The sequence below is a fragment of the Podarcis erhardii genome (assembly GCF_964252035.2).
Source record: "Podarcis erhardii genome assembly, chromosome: 7".
Classification (NCBI taxonomy): domain Eukaryota; kingdom Metazoa; phylum Chordata; class Lepidosauria; order Squamata; family Lacertidae; genus Podarcis; species Podarcis erhardii.
Window position 1 is genome coordinate 14,869,017 of NC_138511.1, and position 23,670 is coordinate 14,892,686.

The 23,670-nt window shown below is 47.7% G+C and overlaps 1 protein-coding gene and 2 long non-coding RNA genes across 4 annotated transcripts in view; 1 reads left to right on the forward strand and 2 right to left on the reverse strand.

Annotated features, from left to right (window-relative positions):
• Positions 1-1,508, forward strand: part of UBR4 (ubiquitin protein ligase E3 component n-recognin 4) — a 144,811-nt gene extending 143,303 nt beyond the window's left edge. Inside the window, exons 106-107 of the mRNA XM_081871457.1 lie at positions 397-559; positions 1,081-1,508. Coding sequence (XP_081727583.1) covers positions 397-559; positions 1,081-1,145 — 228 coding nt within the window. The 3' untranslated portion in view covers positions 1,146-1,508. The remainder of the gene's footprint in view (positions 1-396; positions 560-1,080) is intronic.
• Positions 1-23,670, reverse strand: part of LOC309347039 — a 123,249-nt gene that overhangs the window by 96,923 nt on the left and 2,656 nt on the right. Inside the window, exons 2-3 of one of the 2 annotated variants that reach the window (XR_014158776.1) lie at positions 15,260-15,500; positions 14,205-14,351 (exon numbers count right to left, since the gene is read on the reverse strand). This is a non-coding gene — a long non-coding RNA (uncharacterized lncRNA). Of the gene's footprint in view, positions 1-14,200; positions 14,352-15,259; positions 15,501-23,670 lie in introns of those variants that run through there. The other variant, XR_014158777.1, reaches the window with a different exon arrangement.
• On the reverse strand, positions 11,614-13,870 carry LOC309347123. The gene is made up of 2 exons (XR_014158872.1): positions 13,509-13,870; positions 11,614-12,794 (listed from the first exon to the last, which is right to left on the reverse strand). It is a non-coding gene; the product is annotated as an uncharacterized lncRNA (long non-coding RNA).

Sequence of the window (23,670 nt, forward strand, 5' to 3'; positions counted from 1 at the left end):
TTCTGGAGAGGTGCAGCATGTACCACCCATCTTCTTAAAAGTCTCAGTAGACGAGATTATTGGCATCCTCTGAATAAGAACAAAAGAAGACCACAGCAAAGGGACTCCCAGTTCAGTCTCCTGTTGCCAACTGCAGATAGCCAGATGCTCCCAGGAAGAGCCCACAAGACAACAGCCTTTCTCCAGGAGCTGGCATTCAAAGGAATACTGCTCTTGAAGCTGGAGGATCTATCTAGGCATTATTGACTTATAACTTCTTGATAGGCCCTTCTTTCAAAAGGGTTTTTTCCCGCCTTAGGTCCGATTCCCCATTTTAAAGCCGTGTTTGCCTGCTTCCTCCTTTGTCTTCCATGCTCAAGCTTCTAACCCTCCCTTCTCCTCCTCTTTCCTATCCAGAAGGTGCCTACGAGTAACACAGAGGGGGGCTGGTCCTACTCTCTGGCAGAATACATCCGCCACAATGACATGCCCATCTATGAGGCCGCAGACAAGGCTCTGAAGACTTTCCAGGAGGAGTTTATGCCTGTGGAGACCTTTTCAGAATTTCTGGACGTGGCTGGTTAGTTGCTCCGGAAAGCTCTACCTGTGTTTTATAATAACGCTGTATGCTGACATGCCTTTGAGTGATGGGAACTGATTCAGATGTAACCGAGATGTTTCCCACAGGGATAAAAACTCCAGTGAACGTGTTCACGTGGGTAGCAGGGTTGGGAAAGGCTTGGGGAGCCTCTGCCAGTCGAGAGTACAATTTGCTGGGTTAGATGGGCCAGCCCTGACTTGGTATAAAGCAGCTTCCTGTGTATTCTGCATCTTGTGAACCAAAAGTGATTTGGATAGTATAGCAGTGGGTAAGTGAGCAGACAGTGAACTGCAGACCTTCCTGTGGCTACCAGCTATTCCTGCCTCCTTGGTTTTGGGGACTGAAGCTGTTAAAGAGTGGGGGGGGCACCAATCTTCTCCATTAGTTCCTATCCTCCCCTGGCCTCTTCACTTGCTTGCTTGAATTGGTGGCAAAGGAAGGTGCTTCTAGGAATTGGTTTGCTGAATGTGCACAGCTGACGTGCCCTTTCCTGCTTTCAGGACTGTTGTCAGAAATCAGCGATCCCGATGGCTTCCTCAAGGATCTCCTCAACTCCATCCCCTGAGCCCCGAGCGGCTACATGAAGAGACCACAATCAGCTTGCCTCCCTGCTGTTCCTCTGTATCCTGCCCAACCAGCCCGCAAAGAATGTTGCAGTTACTTTATCTCCAAGCCCCTTGTCTCTCCCCCCCCCCACCTTGCCCCCTGCCTTGACCCAAATCTTGGAGTGATGTTGGATTTTCAGCTTGTTTTCTCCCCTGTCCACCACCGCCGGTCCACCCCTGTGCTTCTCAGTGTTCTGCCTTGCGTGCTCCGAGCCAGTGAAGGAACGTGCAAGGACTTGAATAACCCAAGCCGGCCCCAGTCAGTTCTACTGCTTCTTTGTGTGTGTGACCATTTTACCAGTCAATAAATAAGTTAAATACAACCCTGGTGGGAATGAGTTTTGCCTGCTTTGTGTTTACCGCTTCCTAAGGTTTGGTTTTCCTGCCATCCGTTCACTGGAAATCTTGATGTACTGACCCACAGAAAAGTATCTGTGTACAAAATACTTTTGCTTTCCGCAAACTGTAGCTCTTGTGGTTTAACATTTTTAGTGCATGCATGTGCAGAGGAGTGTTCTGTCATCGCCCCCTGGGACGTTCTCACGGTCCCCTGCCAGACCCCTGGAAGTCTCCAGGTCAGATGTTTGACTACTGAAATCAGACTTCCCTTAAAAGTCCTTACAGAACCTACAACCTGCACCTACTAAGTTTTATCGAGAACAAAAGGACTTTCCCTCTATATCCTTGTTTGAGTATATCCCCGCAGGAATAACCTAGACCAGAACAGAGATAGTTAATGCTTGGAACAAGTTAATGCTTTTATGCAGGAAAAAAATTCCAAGAGTTTGACTACTGTGACAACATAATTGTTTCTACTCCTTAATATCCATCCTACGCTTTTGTTATCCCCCATTATCATCTCATTTTCTGCCTCTCAACTGTCCTACTCAGCCAGATGCACTTTACCTGTCACTCACTTGTAACTCCGCCCAGCATTCCACCACACTCCCCAGCTGCCCCACATTCTCCCTCCCTCTTCTTCCAAGTTCTGCATATGAGCAGAGTTTGGAGCGCATGATCCCCACTGGCTTTCCCCTTCCTGCTCCCCTAAGAGACATGAATAGTCTTCTAGAAGTGGACAATGAGCTGCAAGCTTTTGAACCAAGGTGTTCTTCACAAGTACACAAATAACCATTCGGAGAAATCTCATTATGTGATTTGCCAATGATCATGTTGGGTGCGGGCAGATAAGGGTAGGCGGAGGTGCCCTTTCCTGACTCACTGCTCCCTGGAAGGTTTCTGGAGGCGCCCGTTCCAGTTCTAGTTTCCTCATCCCACCCCCCACCTACAAATGAAATTAATTAGCTGCCCTGCAAGGCTCTACCTTGGCCTGAAGGAAAGCATGGCTTGGAGAAGGAGAGCTGGGATTCTGATACAGTTCATTGTGAGGATGCTGTGATGCGGTGAGCTCTGATCCTGGTAAGGGCAGCTGTTTTGAAGCCCATTCTACCTGAGCTGGTTAGCACCAGGCATACAACCACGTGCTCTTTTGCACCGTAATCAGCAAAAGATGAGCCCTGTGTGACGCAAGGAGATTCCATTCTAAATTCAGCCACTGGAGGAAGGGACAGGCAGGAGGATCTCTGGATCAATAAAAGCACAGCCCTACAGCCTACCTTGGAGATTCAGGTGTTCTGGACCATGACTCCCATCATACAACATGCTGCTACATTACATGCTCTAGTTATCTCCCGCTTGGACTACTGCAATGCGCTCTACGTGGGGCTACCTTTGAAGGTGACTCGGAAACTACAACTAATCCAGAATGCGGCAGCTAGACTGGTGACTGGGGGCAGCCGCCGAGACCACATAACACCGGTCTTGAAAGACCTACATTGGCTCCCAGTACGTTTCCGAGCACAATTCAAAGTGCTGGTGTTGACCTTTAAAGCCCTAAACGGCCTCGGCCCAGTATACCTGAAGGAGCATCTCCACCCCCATCGTTCTGCCCGGACGCTGAGGTCCAGCACCAAGGGCCTTCTGGCGGTTCCCTCATTATGAGAAGCAAAGCTACAGGGAACCAGGCAGAGGGCCTTCTCGGTAGTGGCACCCGCCTTGTGGAACGCCCTCCCATCAGATGTCAAAGCGATAAATAACTACCTGACATTCAGAAGACATCTTAAGGCAGCCCTGTTCAGGGAAGTTTTTAATCTGTGATATTTTAGTGTATTTCTGGTTTTTATGGAAGCCGCCCAGAGTGGCTGGGGAAACCCAGCCAGATGGGCGGGGTACAAATAATAAATTATTATTATTATTATTATATGCTGCATTGCTGGAGAGAAGCCATTGCACCTTTGCTTCTACCTCTTGAGCTGACTCGGGCCTTCCCCAGCTTGGTGCCCCAGTATCCTATGGCCATGCTGGCTGGGGTTAATGGGAGTCATAGTCGAAAACATCTGGAGGGCACCAGGTTGACAAAAGCTGCTCTGCAGGTACATAGCTGCTCTGCAGCTATGGGAGGGTGAGAACTAAGGAACGAAACCCAAAGGCTTAATGGAAGAGACGGATTTGAAAGAATGGGTGCTGGAAAGAAGTTTCAAGCATAAGGGGCAGTGGAGACTTTGAGCCTACAGAAATTGAACTTCCAGGGCAGGGCCACTTCTTTGCCAGTCCTACTCAAGAGTAGGAAATTAATGAACCCATCATGTCTGTTAACTTCAGTGGGTCTACTCTGAGTAGAACTAGCACTGGATACAGCCTGGAATCTGTCCCCACCCCTGCTGGCCAACTTTGACTAGCAGATGGATTGTCCTGCCCACCCATTGCCTGACATCAACCCCCGGGCTGCCGCTTTGTGTCCTTCACAACATGTTGAGTGCATCCCCCCCACTCCCCTTACAGCCAGGGACAACCCCATCTGCTCCTCATAGGACAGAGAGCGTGCATGACTTTGTCCCAAAGGTATCCTGGAAACAATCCTCGTCTGCTTTCATTTTGGGGTGCCCAACTTTTTGTTGCTGCTGAATTGGTTTGAGCAAGGGGAAATCCTGGCCAACGTCAGCCTTGCTCAGCTGCCCTCAACCACCCTCCTACTATGGTGCCTTTGACAGGATGTTTTCTATCTCTTACTTGCACAGGCAGATCTCTATATCCCGTGACCCTTTCTACCAGTGGAGGAGAGCAGCTCTGTTCAGCCAGCCACTGTGGGAATGTTGGAGCCCTTCCCTGAGCACGGGGCCTGGCACTCGCTTTCCTCGGCTGCCTGCAAACTCCTTGGCAGGTCTGCAGGGATGGATCCTTGATGTGGTTTTGGCAGAGCCGGCAGGGAGATCTTAAGAGCGCTCTCCTGGCTTGTTAAACAAACTTTCACATGGCTGTGTGGCGTACCAGTCACGTTTCTATCTTGCCCCGTGCGCAGGATTGCCTCGCCTGGTGCAATGGATGCATCACCCCGGGAGGAGGGCAGGCTCTTCTGTTGCAACTGATCCATGCTGGTTGGCGCCTGTGGGTTTTGCTGGGATCTGCTGCTAAGTTAGCCATCAGGGTGGAGGTCAACATCTCTCTCTAAACACAAGGTGCAGGCAGGTGTGTGAAATAGATGTAACCTTTCCTCTCTTCTCTCCTGCTTGTTCCAGGAGGAGGGAAGACTGCAAGGACCACCTATCTCTATTCTGCTGTCTAGATGTGTGGAGGGGGGTGGCATTGTTTAGCAACTACACATTGTCTTTGTCGGTTTCCTCTTCCTAAGTTGTTTCTGCATAGGAACACAGGAAGCTGCATTATATAGCGAGTCAAACCATTGGTCTATCTAGCTCAGTATTGTTCAGAACAGCACCTGGGACTGTTTGTGTGCAAAGCATGTGCTCTGCTACTGAGCTATGGCCCTTTCCCTAAAAATAAAGTAAGATTCTGGTTCTCATTGTTCTGAATAATGGGCTGAATTAAATGACATGAGAAGCTGTCTTATACGGAGTTGGATCATTGACTCCCATCTGCAGCAGCTGCAGTGTGTGTGTGGTGTTTGGGGGAGGCTATTGGCAGCATGGTGCTGAGGGCCTGCTGAAGTCTGGCCCTGCACAAACAAGTTCTTTTTTTTTGTGGGGAGGGGTCAGTTAAAAGCATAATGGGCAGGAAGGGAGAAAGGGTGGGTGTTGATGTGTTTCATAGTGAAACAGGAAAAGCCAGGTCACAAAATGCTTTCCCCCTGGAAATTGGGAAGGGGCTTTGACTGCACATCAAATGGTTTGGGCCAAACCTTGCTGGAAACATTTTGTCATACGTAGTGCAGTGTCCATTCTGGGAACAGGACGGTCCTTCTCTCCCAAGTCTATTCTGAAAAGAGTGTAGAATAGGCACTCACTTGCTAAACCCACCAAACACATGGTGTATTACTGGATGTTTTTCTGAATGGTGCCTTCATAGGCACTCAATTGACGAGCGCTGCCTTAGGGCTCTCGGAAGTTTTTTCGCCCCCACTACTGACCATGAGATGGCTGCTTTTGGAGCAAAAAACCAGGCCAGGGTTGTGTTTCTGCAACTGTAGCAAAGGGTACCCTTGATGTTGTAGTGGCTGTAAGATAAATTGGCCCAGACCTTGAGGCGCCTCTTTCAAAAGGCCTAGTGGTGAAGGCTTTTGGTGGCAAACTGTGTACCCCATTTGTGGGGGGGGGTTTACTTTTAATAGCCTCTATTAACAATTTTAAGAGCAGTCCCAGTTTGTAAACTTGCCTGTCATTGTCTTAATCCAGGGATTTAAAGAAAAACAAGTTCTGCGAGCCAAGCAGTTAAAACAGGGGGAAAACAGAGATTCACGGCAGGACCAAATAGAACAAGTTATAAAACAGTTTCGCCTGCTTGGTCAATATTTGCAGTGACGAAGCGCTTCGCCCATTTATATTTCAACTGGTATGATAAGCGCAGGGCTGTGTGTCTGCGCACGTAGTGAAGGGCTTACAGCAGATGTGCATTGCCAGCTGTGTAGGTTGTTCCCAGTTGGGGAATAATTGGCAGTGCCATCTATGTACAAATGTCAGCAGAGTTGTTTATTCTCGAGTCGTGTCCCCTTTGCTCTGACATACGCTGTCTCGAGTCATCCCCTATTTCTTTGCCTCCAGCAACTTCTCCTTTTCCATCAGATGCCTGTTTGGGATCATCTCTCCAAACCCTCGGAAATGTTGTTGTTGCCTTAAAACAGTGCCATCTGCACCACCGCAAATGCCTCAAAGGAATCACAAGCTCTTTCCGGCTCAGATCACATTTGAGGAACGCACGGCACCATCAGGAGGGTTTTAGACACAGGTCTCGCTTCAGATGATATTGGATTCAGACCCTCAGCAACCAGCATGGCCCGTGATGAGGACGAGTTGGGATCTAACAGGATCTGGAGGGCCTCACAGGTTCCACATCCCTGCTCTATCACCTTTGGCCCACTGTGTGGCAGATGCAGAAGTACAGCCACACCCCTTCCGAGATCATGCAACAAACTTCTCATGATAAATAATAGCAACTGGGCATGCATTGCAGGAATCACTGCAGAGTTCTATGTGTTGCCTCTCAGCTAGATCAACTATTTTCTGGACACGTATGCGGGCAAATGATTTCGAGTGCTCCAATATCTTCCTTCGGAGTGGCTTAAAATGTGTTTCCCTTGAAGTTCCAGTGTATGTAACAGAACTTGTGCACCACTCTCTTGTGTTTTCAGGGTTACGAAATGCTTAGCTTTGGAGGATACAGAACAATTCCTCAATGTTCTTCTCCAGCGTGATCCTAAGAACTGAACCTCAGTGGCTGATTTACCTCATTTCACTCTGGCTCAAGTCGCGGACTCCAGGAGGAGATTCCTTCTTGATGACTAAAGAGCTGCCCTTTCATATCTTCTGCTGATAAGAGCTGCTGATTCATAACCTCTAGGATGCAGGAGACAGGGACCTTTCCACAGAAATTGTAATGGGTCGTGGATCCCCCACAACCCATGACCACTATGCCACCGGGCCCAATCCAAATGTAGTATGTCTGCACTGCCTTGTTCTGAATACTCTCATGAGTTAACAGAATATTCCGACAGCAGTGTCGGTAAGGGGTAGGAAAAGTCTGGTAAGAATACAAAAGCCTGTTGGGTCAGATCAAAGCTCCATCTAGTTCAGCATCCTTTTTTTAACAGTAAAGGTAAAGGGACTCCTGACCATTAGGTCCAGTTGTGACCAACTCTGGGGTTGTGGCACTCATCTCGCTTTTCTGGCCGAGGGAGGCGGCGTACAGCTTCCGAGTCATGTGGCCAGCATGACTAAGCCGCTTCTGGCGAACCAGAGCAGTGCATGGAAACGCCGTTTACCTTCTCGCCGGAGCGGTATCTGTTTATCTACTTGCACTTTGACGTGCTTTCGAACTGCTAGGTTGGCAGGAGCTGGGACCAAGCAACGGGAGCTCACTCCGTCGCGGGGATTCGAACCACCGACCTTCTGATCGGCAAGTCCTAGGCTCTGTGGATTAGACCACAGCACCACCCGTGTCCCTTCTTTCCTAACAGTAGCCATTTTAAAATGCTTTTTTAAAATTGAAGGTTTTTCTGATACAGCAAGATAAAAAGAAATTGGGGGCGGGGAGAAAAGAAAAGAAAGAGGGCTTCTGATTCTCTGCCTGTCAGTTACATAAAATGAACCGTTCAAAATATTTGCTCCACAACAACATCCAACTGTTCCACTTTCCATAAACCAGTATTTTTCCAACCAACGGTAGCCAATCAAATGCCTCCAGGAGGCCCACAAGCAGGGCACAAAGGCAGCTGCTTCTGTTCCCTGGCAACTGGCACTCAGGGACAAGTTGCCTCTGAATCTTGAACAATGGAACCAATGCTATCTATTAGTGTATTCCGAAATAGGCTCAGCACCATCCTGCTGTATCAGGTCAAGGCTCCCTCTTAATCCGGTGTTCCAATGACTGGCTGCCTGGGGCTGGTGGGAGTTGTAGGGGGAGAGAATCAGACCTGGCTTAGAAGATCCAGTTGGTACCCACACAGAGAATGGATGTTGGGGAAATGAGACTTTTGGGAGGTGATGTTGGAACAGAACAAGTGAAGGGAGGTGGATGTTGAGAGAAACTAGGAAATGTTACTGGAAAGGGCCACTGCAGAGGTGGAGAGTAGGACACAGTGTGATTTGAGTCAAGGAGAATCTGGATCCAGATGCACAGCACAGCCACGTGAGGCTCATTCATTACTTGGTGTTGCCTAGGGTGAAAGTCACTTTTTCTTTGCCAGGATTTACTCCATGGGCTTGCTGGATGGAACTCCCTGTTGGCATCTTGTGAATGAGGCTGAGATATAAAGATGATTACTGCAAATAGCCCATCTGGCTTTAGGTAGGGTAGAAAGCAGGGCCGGCCCAACCATGAGGCAGACTAAGGCAGCTGCCTTAGGTGGTAAAATCCAAGGGTGCACCCCTGCTGCTGGAGAAGTGAGGAGAAGCAGCTGCGTCGTCTTCTGGGTTCTGGTGAGATCTCGCGAGAGCCTTGTGAAATTGTGCAGAGGCCTCATGTGAGCCTTCAGCAGGTGGAGCACATGCAGGTTGGGAGCCTCAGGTGGCGAAATGGGACGGGCTGTCCCTGGTAGAGTGCATGACAGGGCGCCACTAAAAAGCAACAGCCACGATTCCTGGAGGAATGTTTTGAGGAGTATCTGGGAAAACATTGCTCTAAAAAGAGTATGTTGATATGCATGGATTAAGTATGTAAAGTATAAGTGAGAACAAAAATTAGAAATGGCTCTAAGAGATGTACTATCCAAAGAATGCAAGGATGATATTTAAATTTGAGCTAAAGGAAGTCGAGTCGGGTTGGAGGGAAGTCACGGGGGTATGTAGGGTTTATGTTTGCAGGGCAGAGGTTACATGTATTTTCTTTAATTTAATTTTGTATTAGTATTTGTTTACTTTACTTTAATTTTCTGTGTCATTTATTAAGAAATAAATAAATAAGCAAGCAAGCAAGCGACAGCCACAATTCCTTTCTACAAATAAATTATTATTACTACTATTATTATTACTCCTATGCAGAATTCACAATGTGTAAGAACTGCAGCCGTCTTCTTTCCCAGTCTTTGGGCCCAGATTCAGTTTGTGCAGTTGGACGGCGCCTTTTACCCCACTCCGTGTTTACCATCTAGAACCACTTTGTTGCCAGGTGGGAACGGCAGTTCTGGCAATTCACGTGGCCTTTGCACCAACCTGGATGAGAGAAGGCGTCTTGATCTGCCTTCCCATCCAAGCCAAGCAATGTCGTTCCCCCTGCTTTCTGACTCTTGTTTTTGGGCACGTGAGCAGTTGCTTCATTCTTGCCCCCGGCACTAATGTGCAGAGTAAGAACGTTTCAACTCCTGGAGAGACTCCTGGATAAACATGTAGAGTGTTGACCAAGATGGATCAAAGATAGTGGATTGAAGACTGAAATTAGGAAGCTGCCTTACACCAAGCCAGACCATTGGTCCATCTAATTCAGTACTGTTGATACTGACGGACAGCAGCTCTCCAGGGTTTTCAACAAAGGTGCTTCCCAGCCCTACCATTAGATGCCAATGGGGATAGAAACTGGAACCTTCTGCATGCAAAACAAGTGCTCCACCACTTTACTATGGCCCTTGTCAGGATACTGAAGGATGCAGCCCCAGTTAGAGCTGCCAGCTCCCAAATTTTGGAGGAGTTCAAGAAGAAACAATCAAGCAACCTCCCCCCCCCCCCAGTTGCAAAATGAGTCTTTTTCTCTCTCCAGGCCTTACGAGATAAGCTGTTCACTCTTCCTGGAAGCATTGGGGGAAGCCAACTCTTTGCTGAAAGGTAATGGCCACAGATGGTGACAGCAGCCACGAAATTAAAAGACGCCTGCTTCTTGGGAGAAAAGCAATGACAAACCTAGACAGCATCTTAAAAAGCTGAGATATCACCTTGCCGACCAAGGTCCGTATAGTTAAAGCTATGGTTTTCCCAGTAGTGGTGTATGGAAGTGAGAGCTGGACCAACAAGAAGGCTGATCGCCAAAGAATTGATGCTTTTGAATTATGGTCTGGAGGAGACTCTTGAGAGTCCCATGGACTGCAAGAAGATCAAACCTCTCCATTCTTAAGGAAATCAGCCCTGAGTGCTCACTGGAAGGACAGATCGTGAAGTTGAGGCTCCAATACTCTGGCCACTTCATGAGAAGAGAAGACTCCCTGGAAAAGACCCTGATGTTGGGAAAGATTGAGGGCACAAGGAGAAGTGGACGACAGAGGACGAGATGGTTGGACAGTGTTCTCAAAGCTACTAGCATGAGTTTGAACAAACTGCGGGAGGCAGTAGAAGACAGGAGTGCCTGGCGTGCTCTGGTCCAGGGGGTCACGAAGAGTCGGACACGACTAAACGACTAAACAACAAATGGCCACAGATCCTGCCCCACTACGAGGCAGTGTTTGTTGAAGACCTTCATGCTATCATTTAGCAGTGCCCCATTGACAGGTTGGATGCCAGGCCACATTTTTTCCCCCAGCGAGGCTGGGCAGCTGAATGCTGCTCCCAATGACAATTGCTTGGAGGAAATCTTCAGACTTCATAGCAGGAATACGCTAGGAGATGCAATCTACATTGTTATGTAGTGAGAGCCAGTGTGGTGCAGCAGTTAGCGTGTTGGACTAGGACCTGAGAGAGACCAGGGTTCAAATCCCCATCAGCCATGATGTAGTTTACTGGGTGACCTTGGGCCAGTCTCTCTCAGTCTACCCTACCTCACAGGGTTATTGTGAGGATAAAATGGGGAGTGGGGAGAACTATGTATGCCACCTTGAGCTTCTTGGAGGAAAAGTGGAGTATATAAATGAATAAATTCTGGCTGTTGTTGTTTCTGAACATCACATTTCAGGTGTCTCTGAATGCTGTCTGGAGTCATTCTGTTTCCTAGTGGGCACATGGTAAATCTGTCCCCGGCCTGATGTTGGGAGAAGAGCTCTCTCACTCAGCACACACACACATTAGCCATCCTCTGCGATGGAACTGTGATGTAAGGGTACCGTATTTTTCCGTCTATAAGACGCCCCCATGGGTAAGACGCCCCCCTATTTTAGGGGACTCCAATTTAAGAAAATGGGGGGAAATGGCCCCCATGTATAAGACACCCCCAACTTCTGGACATTATTTTTTAGGGAAAAAACCTAGTCTTATACACAGAAAAATATGGTTTAAAAAAGCATTGATTATATCTGCTTATCCCACCAAAGCTGCTGTTGTTGCCATCCGTCTGTGTCAAGAGGCAATGGAGTGCGCCTCTGGGGGTGAAGTCAAACCACTGCGTTAGCAGCACCAGTGACCTCCTCAAGGTGCAAGCCTGGGCAGTGTGTATGGAAGTCCTGAGCTGACCAGAAGACAAGACACCCCTTCCCTCAGCCCTGGCATCGGTCAGCTAATTAACATGGGGGATTTATTAAGACGAATGTTGAAGTCACACGTATTCACATGGAACCGCTTGATGAATCTACGTACACTTTGCGTTTTATTTCATATGCGGCCTGCTGTAAGAGAAGCAGGGCACAGGAGTGAGATGGGCAAACCTTCCACCTCCTGCAGCAAAAGCCAACACAGAGGTGTTGTCTGGATCTCTCTTCAGGAGTGTATGAAATTTTTTGCATCTACAAGTGCTTGTGGTCAGGAAAGGTGTGTCGTGGGCGAGGAGGTGGTGGTGGTGGTGGAAGGGCTTGGTGCTAAACTCCTAAGAGGGATGCTTTCCGTCGATGCAGCAAAGTTCTGCGTCAGTTTTCTTGTATCATCATCGCAGCTGTGCCTGGGAGTGATCCTTCTGAGGTGCAAGCGGCCAACGGCTGGGAAACCGGGTTTTGCTCCAGCTCATTAAGCTTTTTGCGGAAGGCGCCATGGAGACAGCCTTGAAGTGAGGCTTCAACACCCAGTTGCTATAATGACATCTGCCCTTGGCTGAACTGAGAAAGAGGGAGGGAAGAGACTAGTCCCCTGTGAACTGATGTACATCAGGCTGAAATATTGGGCCAAGGTCATTCTTGCTGTCTGCCTTTCTGTTCCTCTCTGCTCCTTTCCCCTCAAATTATAAACTGTTTGTGTTCTGTTTCCTCAGTAAAGTCTGACCAGGATCTTCTCTCTCTCTGGACTCCCATTCGCATTATTCAACTGACTTTGCTAGCAACCCTAACTACGGACATCTTATGGGGCTGCAATCTCCGGCTTCTGAGGTTTCAACAACAATGGCTCACATGCTTTCAAGCCGATTTTCACAGCTGTGTTGCCCAGACCAGAATCTTTGAGTTTAAAAAGTTTTTGGAAGCTGAATTCTGTGTACAACACCCCTTTCTGTGAACTTTCTGCACTACCCTGGAATTGCAGAGTTACACAAGCTGGGCTGCTCATTAACTTGACCCCTAAGTATTTTTTCCCCAATAGCGGTCAAGGCCTGTCCTCCATGCTGCTGTTGCAATTGTGTTGCCTCCATTTTCTGCGCTTCTGTGGACATGATTCTGACAGCACATCTCTTCTTGAAGTTTGAGCTGCAGAGAGTCACATCAGTTCTGTTCTGGGTGAGGCACTGCTCGCAGGTTCTGAAAACCAGCCAATGGAGGTGGTGGAGCTTCTCTCTCTCATTCTGAAACCTTGTAGTCGTCCCTAAGATTTCTTATTAGCTCACTCCTATAAAAAATTAACAAGATGGCCTTTTATCTGTTTGGAGCCTCTGTTTGTGCAAGTTCCCAGGTGCATGCCCGGAACTGTAACAGTGGTGTGCGGTGAAATTTTTCACAGGGGAACAGTTAGGGCCTGAGGCGCAAACTTGCGAGGGTGATTGGGGAGGGGGGATGCCACACATGTCCCGATGTCGCACGTGTGAGCATTGCACCTCCCTCCCTAAGCCAGGCAGAAGCTTCCCAGGCTTTGGGAAGGAGGTGCCAGGCAGAAGCCTAGTCCCCTTAGTCCACTGTCCGCACACCACTGAACTGTCATCTGGTGTGCTTTTTCTTCTTCTTCTAAAGAGGTTCTTCATAGTTGTTCCTCTCTGGACCACCTCGTCCTCCCATCTCCTGGCGCAGCTCTGATTTCTGCAGAAATTCTGCTAAACCAACAGCGACTGGAAACGCACACACATACAAATGTGTTACATAGTCTATACAACTCTCGTGCCTAATAACGTGGAACCCTCCCCTCCCCTCTTAGGAAGCCCCAAGGGGTGGGTGTGGTGGAGGATTGCGGAATGATTTATCTGAGGATTTCCATGTGGCTTTCTATGTTCTCCTACTATCCCAAAGGGTGTGGGAGATGAAAGAATGGTTATGCAAGAGCCCATTTTGCCCTCCATTAGCTTCTTAAGGAATTTAAGTCTGCTTCTCCCCTCCAGGCCCAGATTCCTACCTGAAGTAGTTGAGTAAAGCTTGCTACAAATCAATATCCTCTTCCTTCTGACACAGGCTTTGCAAACCCAGTGCCCTCCAGATGTTTCAGACCACAACTCCCGCCAGTCCATGATGCTGGGGCTGATGGGCGTCATAGTCCAACATCTGGCAAGGCAAGAACCAGTTTGGCAGAAGCTGTTCTCAAAAGTTCTCCTCCCTCTCTCCTAACACTAGAATTCATGGACAGCCAACAAAGTTGCATGTTGGGACAGAGAAAAGAAAGGATGACTTCATGAAGCAGACAGCTGACCTGCTGATGGGTCACCAACTTGGATGGCTCTAAGAAAGGAATGGACAAATTCATGGAGGAGAGGCCTTTTGATGGCTCTGCTCTGCCTCCACAGTTAGAAGGGGAGAGTGCTGTGGTTTCCCACAGGCATCTGGTTGGCCACAGTGAGAACAGGATGTGGGGCTAGATGGGCCATTGGCCTGATTCAGCCGTCTCTTCTAATGTTCCTAAACACAAAGGAGACAGTGGAGATTTCTGGCTGAAACCAGTTTTTGAAACCCCTGAACATGGAGATTTTTTAGGGGCACACAACCCACAACAAGAAGCGCTGTTGAGAGTGAATGGGAGCTCCACAACACACAATGTGCCAATTTCACTCTGAGGTTCCACTCTTGGCTTTCAAAGTCTCAGTGAGGACTCAGTAACACTAGACAGTGTTTTATTTTTTACAAATCTTGTTCTCCGATTCAGACTGCAGTTCTAAATCCGTGAAGTATTCTCGATGGTTCATGTTGTTGCCCTTCTAGTCTGGTGGGATGTTTTGATCTGTGCTTGTTGATCTGCCGAGCTTTGCTAGCAAAAGAGATAATGAGGAGCTGAACAGACACCAGAGAAGCCGCATTGCTCACATCTAAGGTGTGTAGGCAGATAGGATTGTAGTCAGGAGCCGTGTAGCCGGTGAGATCCAGCATGGTTCCCTCGGTGACCTTTGCAAATGAGTTGCTGCTCCAACAAGCTTTGATTGAGCCAGCTCAGCTCCTGGGCAGTATAACAGATGATAACTTGACTTGACAGCTTACCTGGGAGGTCTGTTTGTGAGTCCTTAGAGGTGAGCTATGTTGCTGCTCTGGTTTGATACAATTCTTCAGTGTCTTGGCAGTGTCTGGAACATAGGAAGCTGCCTTATACTGGAACATTAGTCCATCTTGTTCAGTACTGTCTGCTTTGACTGGCAGCAGCTCTCCAGGGTCTCAGGCAGGGGTCTCTTCCAGTTCTACTTGGAGATGCTGCCTGGATGTGCCAAGCATGTGCTCTGAGCTATGGCTCTCATCCCACCCCACTTTTATCTAGGTAGCTCAGCTCCTGTGCAATTTGCCTGAACTTGACAATTCAGCTTTGGAAACCGCAAAATAAAACTGAGTCAGAACAGATGCAAAACTTTTGGGAGATCAGCTTTAAGACCAGACGGGTCTCAGGCTCTAGTTGGAATAGTTAGCAGAACTGAATTAGTACTTTAGATTGGGAAAATTTAGGGGCACGGTTTATTGGAAAATAGAATCATAGAATTGTAGAGTTGAAAGGGGCATTAAAGATGATCTAGTCCAATGCTGTGCAATGAAGGAACCACAGCTAAAAAATCCCTGAAGAGGGCCATCCAAATATTCTAGTACAAGACCTGTTGAAACAACTGGGAGCCGGACAAAATAATGTGGGTGGTGGCCTCAAATGGACAAACCATATATAAACCTGGCTGTGCTTACCTAGGCATTTTAATGTTCCAGGAGAATCTGTTTTCCTCTGTGGCCTTCCAGGATTGGATTCAGCCCCACATCTGTTAGTTAATCCACCCCAAGCCTAGGGTGGGGCAGTGTCTTTTTCTGGATTACTACAGCAAAATCTCTGGACTTGTGTCAGCTGTTTTCCCCAGTTCTTTTGCTTCCCTTTATTTGCATCTGGGCATATCAAAGGGATGGGGTTGCTTCCAAAGATGTCTTTTGATGCCTGCAAAAAAAAAAAAAAAAAGTAATTAAGATCTCAGCCTTATTGGGGCAGGTGAGGTTGCAACACGCCTCTGACAAAAAACATGCTGAAGGAGGCCTAATAGGGTGCTCCTGTTTAATAGGATGAACCACAGACACATGTGGGAAAATTGTACTAACTTGTTCAATGGGCATTTGTGCTTTTGTTTTGGTTAACCAGACAGCACAGTTGGGCAGCTAGAAATTGCCCTCCCCACCCACTGCCCACTGCCTTTTCCAAACTTGCTTTGCAACAAAACAGAGACAGAAGCACAGGGGCTTCAGAGGGGAGCCCAGCTACAGCCCCTGCTTTGCATGCAGATGTTCCCAAGTTCAACCCTCAGTGGCATCACCCTGCCTATAATCCCGCAAATCTGCAGCTGGTCCATGTGGACAGGGCTGAGCTAGATTGACCCTATGGCCTGGCTCCGTATAAGGCAGCTTCCCATGCTTTTGGTTAAATAATCCATTTACTGAGAACCATGAGGACTAGGATCTTACTTTATTTTTAGGGCATGGGCCATAGCTCAGTAGTAGAGCACCTGTTTTGCACACAGAAAGTCCTAGGTTTGGTCTCAAGCGTTGTCTCCACGTAGGGCTGGAAGACAACCCTGTCTTTAACCTTGGTGTGCTGCTGTGAGTTGGCATACACAATACTGAGCTAGATGGATGCAAGGGAAGGGCTGTAGCTCCGATGCAGAATGCCTGTTCTCTGTCCACAAAGGGAAAGACTGAAATCCTGAGGAGGTGCCATTTCACCCTCACAATTCTCTCCCCTCCAACCATCCATCTTCATTGGACTCTTTTGGGAAGAGAGGTGCCCCTTGGCTCCCCGCTGCCTCAAAAAGTTTGCTTTGTATGTCTGCATACCTTGAGGTTTCTCCTAGCATGAACATACCTCTCTCTGATGTGCAAGCCTGACCGCTCTGGCTAAATGAGGCCAAGGACCTGGAGAATTGGCATCTGCATTCTTGCAGCTTAACATATGGGGCATCTGCATTCTTGCAGCTTAACATATATTGTTTTAATCCTTACAGTGAGCCTTTAACATAGGGAAATATTACCACTCCATTGCTGAGGCAATGACAGCATGGTTTCCCTGATGTCCACTTGATAAGGGGTGGTTTGAACTGGGTATTGGCTGGTTTGCGGCTCAGGTTCTCGGCTGCTAGGCTACAACAGCTCACACCAAATTCAGGTTTCTACACCTGCTCCAAACTTAAGAAAATAAGGACAGCCTGCTGCATGAGGTCAATGGCCCATCTAGTCCAGCATCCTCTTCTTACAGGGCCCATCCAGAAGCCCCAAAGGAAAACCAGCAAGCAAGATTCAAGCACAGAAGCCCTCTCTCCTCCTGTGGCTTCCAGCAACTGGTATTCAGAAGCATTCTTGCCTCTGACCATGGAGGCAAAGCACAGCCATCATAGCTTGTGTCAGGAGTAGATCACACAGAATAAGTGAAGTTACTGTATTTTTCGCTCCATAGCTCTTGCAGACTTTTCCCCAGGAGGGAGAAGGGAGTGACTTGGCCAGTCAGTCCCTTCTCCCTCCTCGTAGAAAAGCCCGCAGGAGCCGCGCGATTCTTAAAGGGTGTGCAGCTCCTGTGGGCTTTTGCGGGAGGTCAGGGAATTGCGCAAGGCTAAAGAGGAAGCCAAGGCAGCGAGCGGAAGAGGTTTAGCTCCCGGCTGGAGAGGTTGTGCGGCTATGGCAGAAGCCAAGACAGCCAGCGGGATGGATCCCGCTCGCTGTCTTGGCCTCTTTGCTCTTTGGGGCTGGGAGGGGGGGGGGAAACCCGGGCTTCCCCCGCAGCCCTGAGAAGCTCTGGGAGAAGCGGACAGGCTGTGCGCAATATTATTTTTTTTCTTGATTTCCCCCTCTAAAAACTAGGTGCGTCTTGTGGTCCGGTGCGTCCTATAGAGCGAAAAATACAGTAACTCTTTATTAGAAGAAACAGAGTCAGCTCAGGAGTGCCAGGTTTAATGGACACAACAACTCTTCTTGGTAGGTCTTAACCCTGTGACGCAGTTGTGAAGGCTTCCTACAGCCGCCTAAATCTCCTCCTCTCCTGGGTCATTCCCAAGCAATCTGAGATTCCACCATGCTCCTGCCTCTCCACATCCCTCTTCATACCTCTCCTGGTTCTGGGAGACCAGCGGGGAGGGGAGCTTCTTGCAGCAGGGCATTGAGGAATGCCTGGCTTCTTCACCAGTTGGGCTCATCTCTGCCCCTTGGCCTCCCTCCTCTCCTGCTTCTGCCTCTTCTTCTGCTTCTGGACTTTTCTGTGCCACAGACTCTACCTGCTCACTAAACTCTGTTGCCTCTTCAGCTTCTGACACCTCTTCCTCGCAGGCTTCTCCCTCTGTCTACTCAACAGGATGGGGGTGTGGTGTGACAGTACTTCAAATTTCTTCAGATAGGTTTGAGCTGTAGGGCTATCAGGCACGATGAGGACAGCCTTCCCTTCTCCAGATGTTTTAGACCCACAACTCCCATCAGCCCCCAGCCAGCACAACTGAATTTTTGGTCCAAAACATCTGGAGGTCACCAGGTTGGGGAAGACTGCAGTGGTGCAATGAAGAAGATCCCTATCTTAATCATGACTCTTCCTGTGGAATGAGAATGGGAAGAAATGGGGTGCTGGGTGTGGGATGGCATTTCTTACTCCACCCTTGGCCATCGCCCTAAAAGCACACTTGAGATCTTAGGAAATGCTGTTATGAAGGAGACACCCCAGAATTTAGCTGACTCAACTTTTGCTGATGCAGCGCCTGTTTTAAAAAACACGTTTGCTTTGGGTTATTCTGGATCATGGTGTCTCCCTCTGGCCTGACATAGAGCAATTTTTTCAGATGATGATGAGTGGGCGAGGTTTGCCTTAGACATCAAGCTGTCCATCAACCTGTCCAGTAAAGTTAGTGAGGAAATGGCTGCTGTCCTTGTCTCAGTCTGTACCTGTTCTGACATATCTGTATAGCTGTGGCGTAAGGGATAACACCTTCTGCCACCACCCATCTAGTTGTTGATTTATGAATTTCAGAGGAAGCATCCAAGCATGTCTCACCCATTCCTAATTAGAGCACAGTCTTCTAAGGTCGGCGGTTCGAATCCCCGTGACGGGGTGAGCTCCCGTTGCTAGGTCCCTGCTCCTGCCAACCTAGCAGTTTGAAAGCACGTCAAAGTGCAAGTAGATAAACAGGTACCGCTCCGGCAGGAAGGTAAACGGCATTTCCGTGTGCTGCTCTGGTTCGCCAGAAGCGGCTTAGTCATGACCCGGAAGCTGTACGCTGGCTCCCTTGGCCAATAAAGCGAAATGAGCACCGCAACCCCAGAGTTGGTCACAACTGGACCTAATGGTCAGGGGTCCCTTTACCTTTACTTCTAAGGATCTAGAAGAGTCGTCTAGTTCTTTTACCATTTATTTGTATGGTACTGCTGCTGTTGTGTCCCAGCTTAGATCAGGTCGCTACCTGGTAGTGGGTTGTGACCCACCACTTAGGCACCGGGAATCTTGAAGATCCCTATACACTGCCTGGCTAAAACTCTGGAGGTCTGGAGTCTGGTAAGTGCTTGGATGGGCGCCTGCCTGTGAACCACACGTACATCATCTTGGGTTCCAAGGATAGGATAGGAAACAAATGTAATAAAGACCTAGTTGAAATGTAAGAGAACCAAGGTGACCCAGAAGCTTTCTGGAGAGCCTTGGGTCAAGTTGCTAGCTCCGGCTGGCAGATTGGGTATCGCTTGCAGAGTCAGCCCCTTCGTCCATCCAACTCTGCCATACAACCACAGCCGTCCACCTAAAATGAGCAATGGAAACTGCTTGATATTTAGATGCATTGGCGCACCTAGCTCAGTATTGTCTGTGTTGAGTGGCAGTGGTGATCTGTCCCAGTCCTAACTGGAGGTGCTGCCAGGGATTGAACCTGGGACCTTCTGAATGCAAGGCAGATGCTCTACCACTGAGCTATGGCTCTCCCCTTCAAGACATAGGCATATAGGGAGGTGCCTTTGACCATGTCATACCTTGCTTCATCTAGCTTAGTATTGTCTACACTAGGGGTAAAATACTGGTGCCCTCTAGGAGCTGTTGGACTCCAATTCCATCATTTAGGCACCAGTCTAATAAATGAATGAGGCAAAAAACATTCACCTTCCCCTTTTGGCTAATGAAACAATCTATGGCCTTTTAAACTGGGGGAGTTGGGTATTGTTTCCATTTCCTTTTTTGGGGGAAAGCTGTCTTTATTAAAGCTTGAAAATAAACCCAAAGAAAAAGCAATATAGAAAAGTTAACATCAAATACCAAGCATTTGAAACATAAAAACTAAATGAAAGAAAATAAGGAAAAAGAAAATACTTCTAATTCACCATAGCTTTATAGACTTATGCAAACCGCTTGCTCCATAATAGCATTCAACTCTTCTACTTTCCGTAAACCAACCCTTTTCAGTCTTCAAACCAAGATATCACAAGCTCATTTCCCTTTCCATAAGGGGTTTCCAATAAAAAATAAATGTCAACAGGGATTTTTCTCTAATTAAACACGTCAGCTGTGCCATCTCAGCCAAATTCATTAATTTCAATAACCAACCTTCTATAGTAGGTAATAACTGTTTTGAACAATTAAAGAATAGAAATAAAGCACATCTTTGGCCCTCCAGATGCTACTGGACTACAACTCCCATCATCCCTGACCAGTTGGAGCTCATGGGGAAGCTTAACTGCATTCACAGGGGCATAGGTTCCCAACTCCTGCTCTACTGCCTATGCATGGGCGTAGCCAAGGGGGCAGGAAGGGGCAGCTGCCCCCCAATGAATAAAAATCCATAGCAAACTAAGGTTCTGCCCCCCCCCCACAAAAGGTCTGCCCCCTCTTAACAAAAATCCTGGCTACGCCCGTGTGCTTATGAGAGAAGTAGAAGCCTTTCCAAGATTACGTTTTGCCATCTGTAGTAGCTTTAACTGTTCTTCATGCAAGCGATCTGAGGCCAGTTAATCAGGTGGACTTTTTTAGTTGCTGAAAAGATTTTAAAAACCATTAGCCAATAAACCAGCTCTCAGCATTGCATTCCTGGTTATCACTCTCAGCATTTGCTTTCTCTAGAGTCTTAAATCTTATCTCTGCAAGTCCTGGCCAAATCCTGTACAGCTTGCTCACATATTGTTTGTTGTGTTGGTAGCCAGATTATCCGTGAGTCAAGCTGCCGGTGATGTCATTTGCTCTTTTGTTATCTCTGCCTCTGCGAAAGAGCCAGGTACAGTCCCACCAGCAAATTCTCTTGTTCTTGGTCCAGAATTATGGGCGATGCTTCCAGGAAATACCAAAGCCCTATCCCTTATATGGTGAGGCTGGATCACCTGTGTGACTCATCCACCTTTCCTTCTTCCCATCTTGACAGGTTGAAAAAAGGCTCTGAGAAGAACACAAGAGGCGCCGCCTTTTAGAGTTGACGTTATAAAGTCACTGCTTTTGAGGCTGTGGGCTCTGAGTCACCACAACTGATGAAGTCATATTGGTGCTCTTCCTCAGAACATGCAAGTTCTTGTCCATTGCCCATGCTGGACCGCTCCTGTCTGGGCATTGCATTCCTTTCTGCTTTGCCACACATGTTTTTCTCCAAGTAAGGTCACAGGAGCTGCTGGGCCCGGATCGTTAGGAACCCCTGAACCGTTTGCTTTTGACAAATTAGACACAAGAGGTGTAGCCTGGAATTAATGGCTGAAATGAATCCATTATCCTCTCGTTCTGGAACCTGATTTCCCACGCCCTGACTCTGCTTCTCGCGGAAGAGTGTTCCCATATTATTGATATTCCTATGCAATCTGAACTGATTTCACGACAATTAAAATCCAACACAAATAATTTGAGTGCAACAGAAATGTTGTTGGATGCATGGATGTTCCAGTGTGCAGGCATGACAGACCTCTCCACCCTCTAACGGGCTCAGTAAATGTCATTTGTGAGGTGTTAGCATGTGTGGCATTCAGCTGGAACTAGGTACTCGCACAATGGACCTCACCCGTGACTGTCGTCAGGCTACATCTCTGCAGCTTACATCAAATTTTACAGTACAGTTAGATGCAAAAATTGCCACGATGGGAGGGACCACACAAATCCCTTGAGCACAGCACTCTCTAGTACCCCAGGAAAACTCACACATAGTATTAGGTCACTGGAAGTGTCCTGCCTCTCAATGCAGAGATTCCACTCTTACCTTTCACTGCTAATTACCATACCTTGGTACACTTACCAAATGTGTTTCTGAAACATACTTATTGCACTGGCCACCCCAGCAGCAATTAACACCCATCAATTATATGTTAAAGATTATACCTCCTACAGTTGGGAGTTTGGAAGTCAGTCTCTTGGTATTTTACCAAGTCTTTGTGGGCACAGTGAATGGAATCAGCCTGTTTTGTTTCTTAATTAGAGAGTTTACTGCTTGAACTTGAGGGTTACTTAGTCCTTGAAAACCAGGAAGGAAAAGATAACAGTGGGGGACATCATTATTACTATCTGTGATTGGTGAGAATCAGCAGTTCTCAGCCACAAAAGTATAATGGATTTGCTTTAGGGACATCCTGAGTAATTATGGGGGCAGTCCATGAGGCAGCAACTCCATAGAAGTCAAAGACTGAAAGAGTCCCTTCTAACCTCTATAAGATCAACAACAGCACATCTGATCTACGACCGGATGGATCCTTTCGCAAGACAAAGCTTTTTGTTTCTCCAAAGTCACTCGGACTTCAGTGGAAGGAACTGTTTCCGAGAGTTATTAATTGAAATTCAATCACTTCGTCAGGGGATGAAATGAGACCATAATGCAATTAGGCAGTGGCTTAAAATGCTAACCAGATGAAAGGTCTCTATTGTCTCCTACTCTGTGTCATCCTTTTGAATTGAACCTGCCAACTGAGAGCTTGGCTGAGGCAATCTTGATCCATTTGGATTCTGTACTTTTACACATAAAAAGGACTCATAGATGGGAGATGGAGACAAAAAAGCCAGGCCTCAGCCTCCAAAACCTGTTTGCAGTTCCAGGATTTTGGCAGCCTATGCATTTGCTTCTCTTGTCCTTGTCTGGGATTAACTTTCCTCATGCTGAGATGTAGCAGGCAGCCTCCTTTGAGGGCAGATGACTCTAGCCTGTCTGGGTGTTTGATGGATAAAACAATTGCATCCAACACAGATATGTGGTCAAAGCTACCTCCTTCTACAGTGGCTGACTGGATTGAGGCATCATGCAGAGATGCAATCGGTGGCCTGTTCTCTGGGCAGGTGCTTTGGGTTTCCCAAGAACTTTTAATTCTTTAACACTTTCCAGAAGTTCTCTAAAGACAACTCTAGGATAGAAGGTCACATGTTAAATCATTTAACTGCCAGCAGTTCAGTGCACAAGAAGGATACTGCCCCAACCCTGGCCCCCAGCCTATTGTCAAACTACAAAACACAGCATTGCTAAAGCAAACAGGGCACCCTAATTTCTCCATACAGGAAGAACATACGCCTCTATGTAATACCTCTTTCTCTCATCTGGATTAACACACCCACCCAGTGCAATTATTTCAGCAAGCAGACAGAACAACAATGATGGAAGCTTCCTTGCCTGAGGTATGCTGAGAACGCACAAGGCACACACTGCCTCTCCACCTGAAAGAAAGTGCTACGCCTTAAAGTAGCCAAACCCCAAATGCCTCCCAGACAATTCATGCTTTGCTTCTTCAAACCAGATGACCAAAATAAGGCCCCAAGTTCAATTGGAAGATCACAGACTTCGTAGTGTGAGATGGCGAGCCCTGAAAGGAATGTGGAAATGGGGCCTAGCATGAAAGTCAACTGTGCTTCAATTTCTCTTGGCTTCCTGGCCGATAGCTCCTGCCACTTCCCCGAGCTCTTTTGCCTTTCCATAGCATAGAAAACTTCCTGAAACAAGATCCTGCTTCATTTTTCTTTTCTTTTGCTCAAACTGATCTTCCACTTTTCTTACTTCTGTACACTGCTTGCCATTGGTTGCACCTTCCCCAAATGGGCATTTCTGAGCATTCCATGGCATCAGAGACACTCAACCAACGGCTGCAGATGGTGCTGGGGCTGTTACAGTGCCTAGATGAGAAGCAAAGGGTTGATTGACAAGTTCATGCTGCTGGGATGG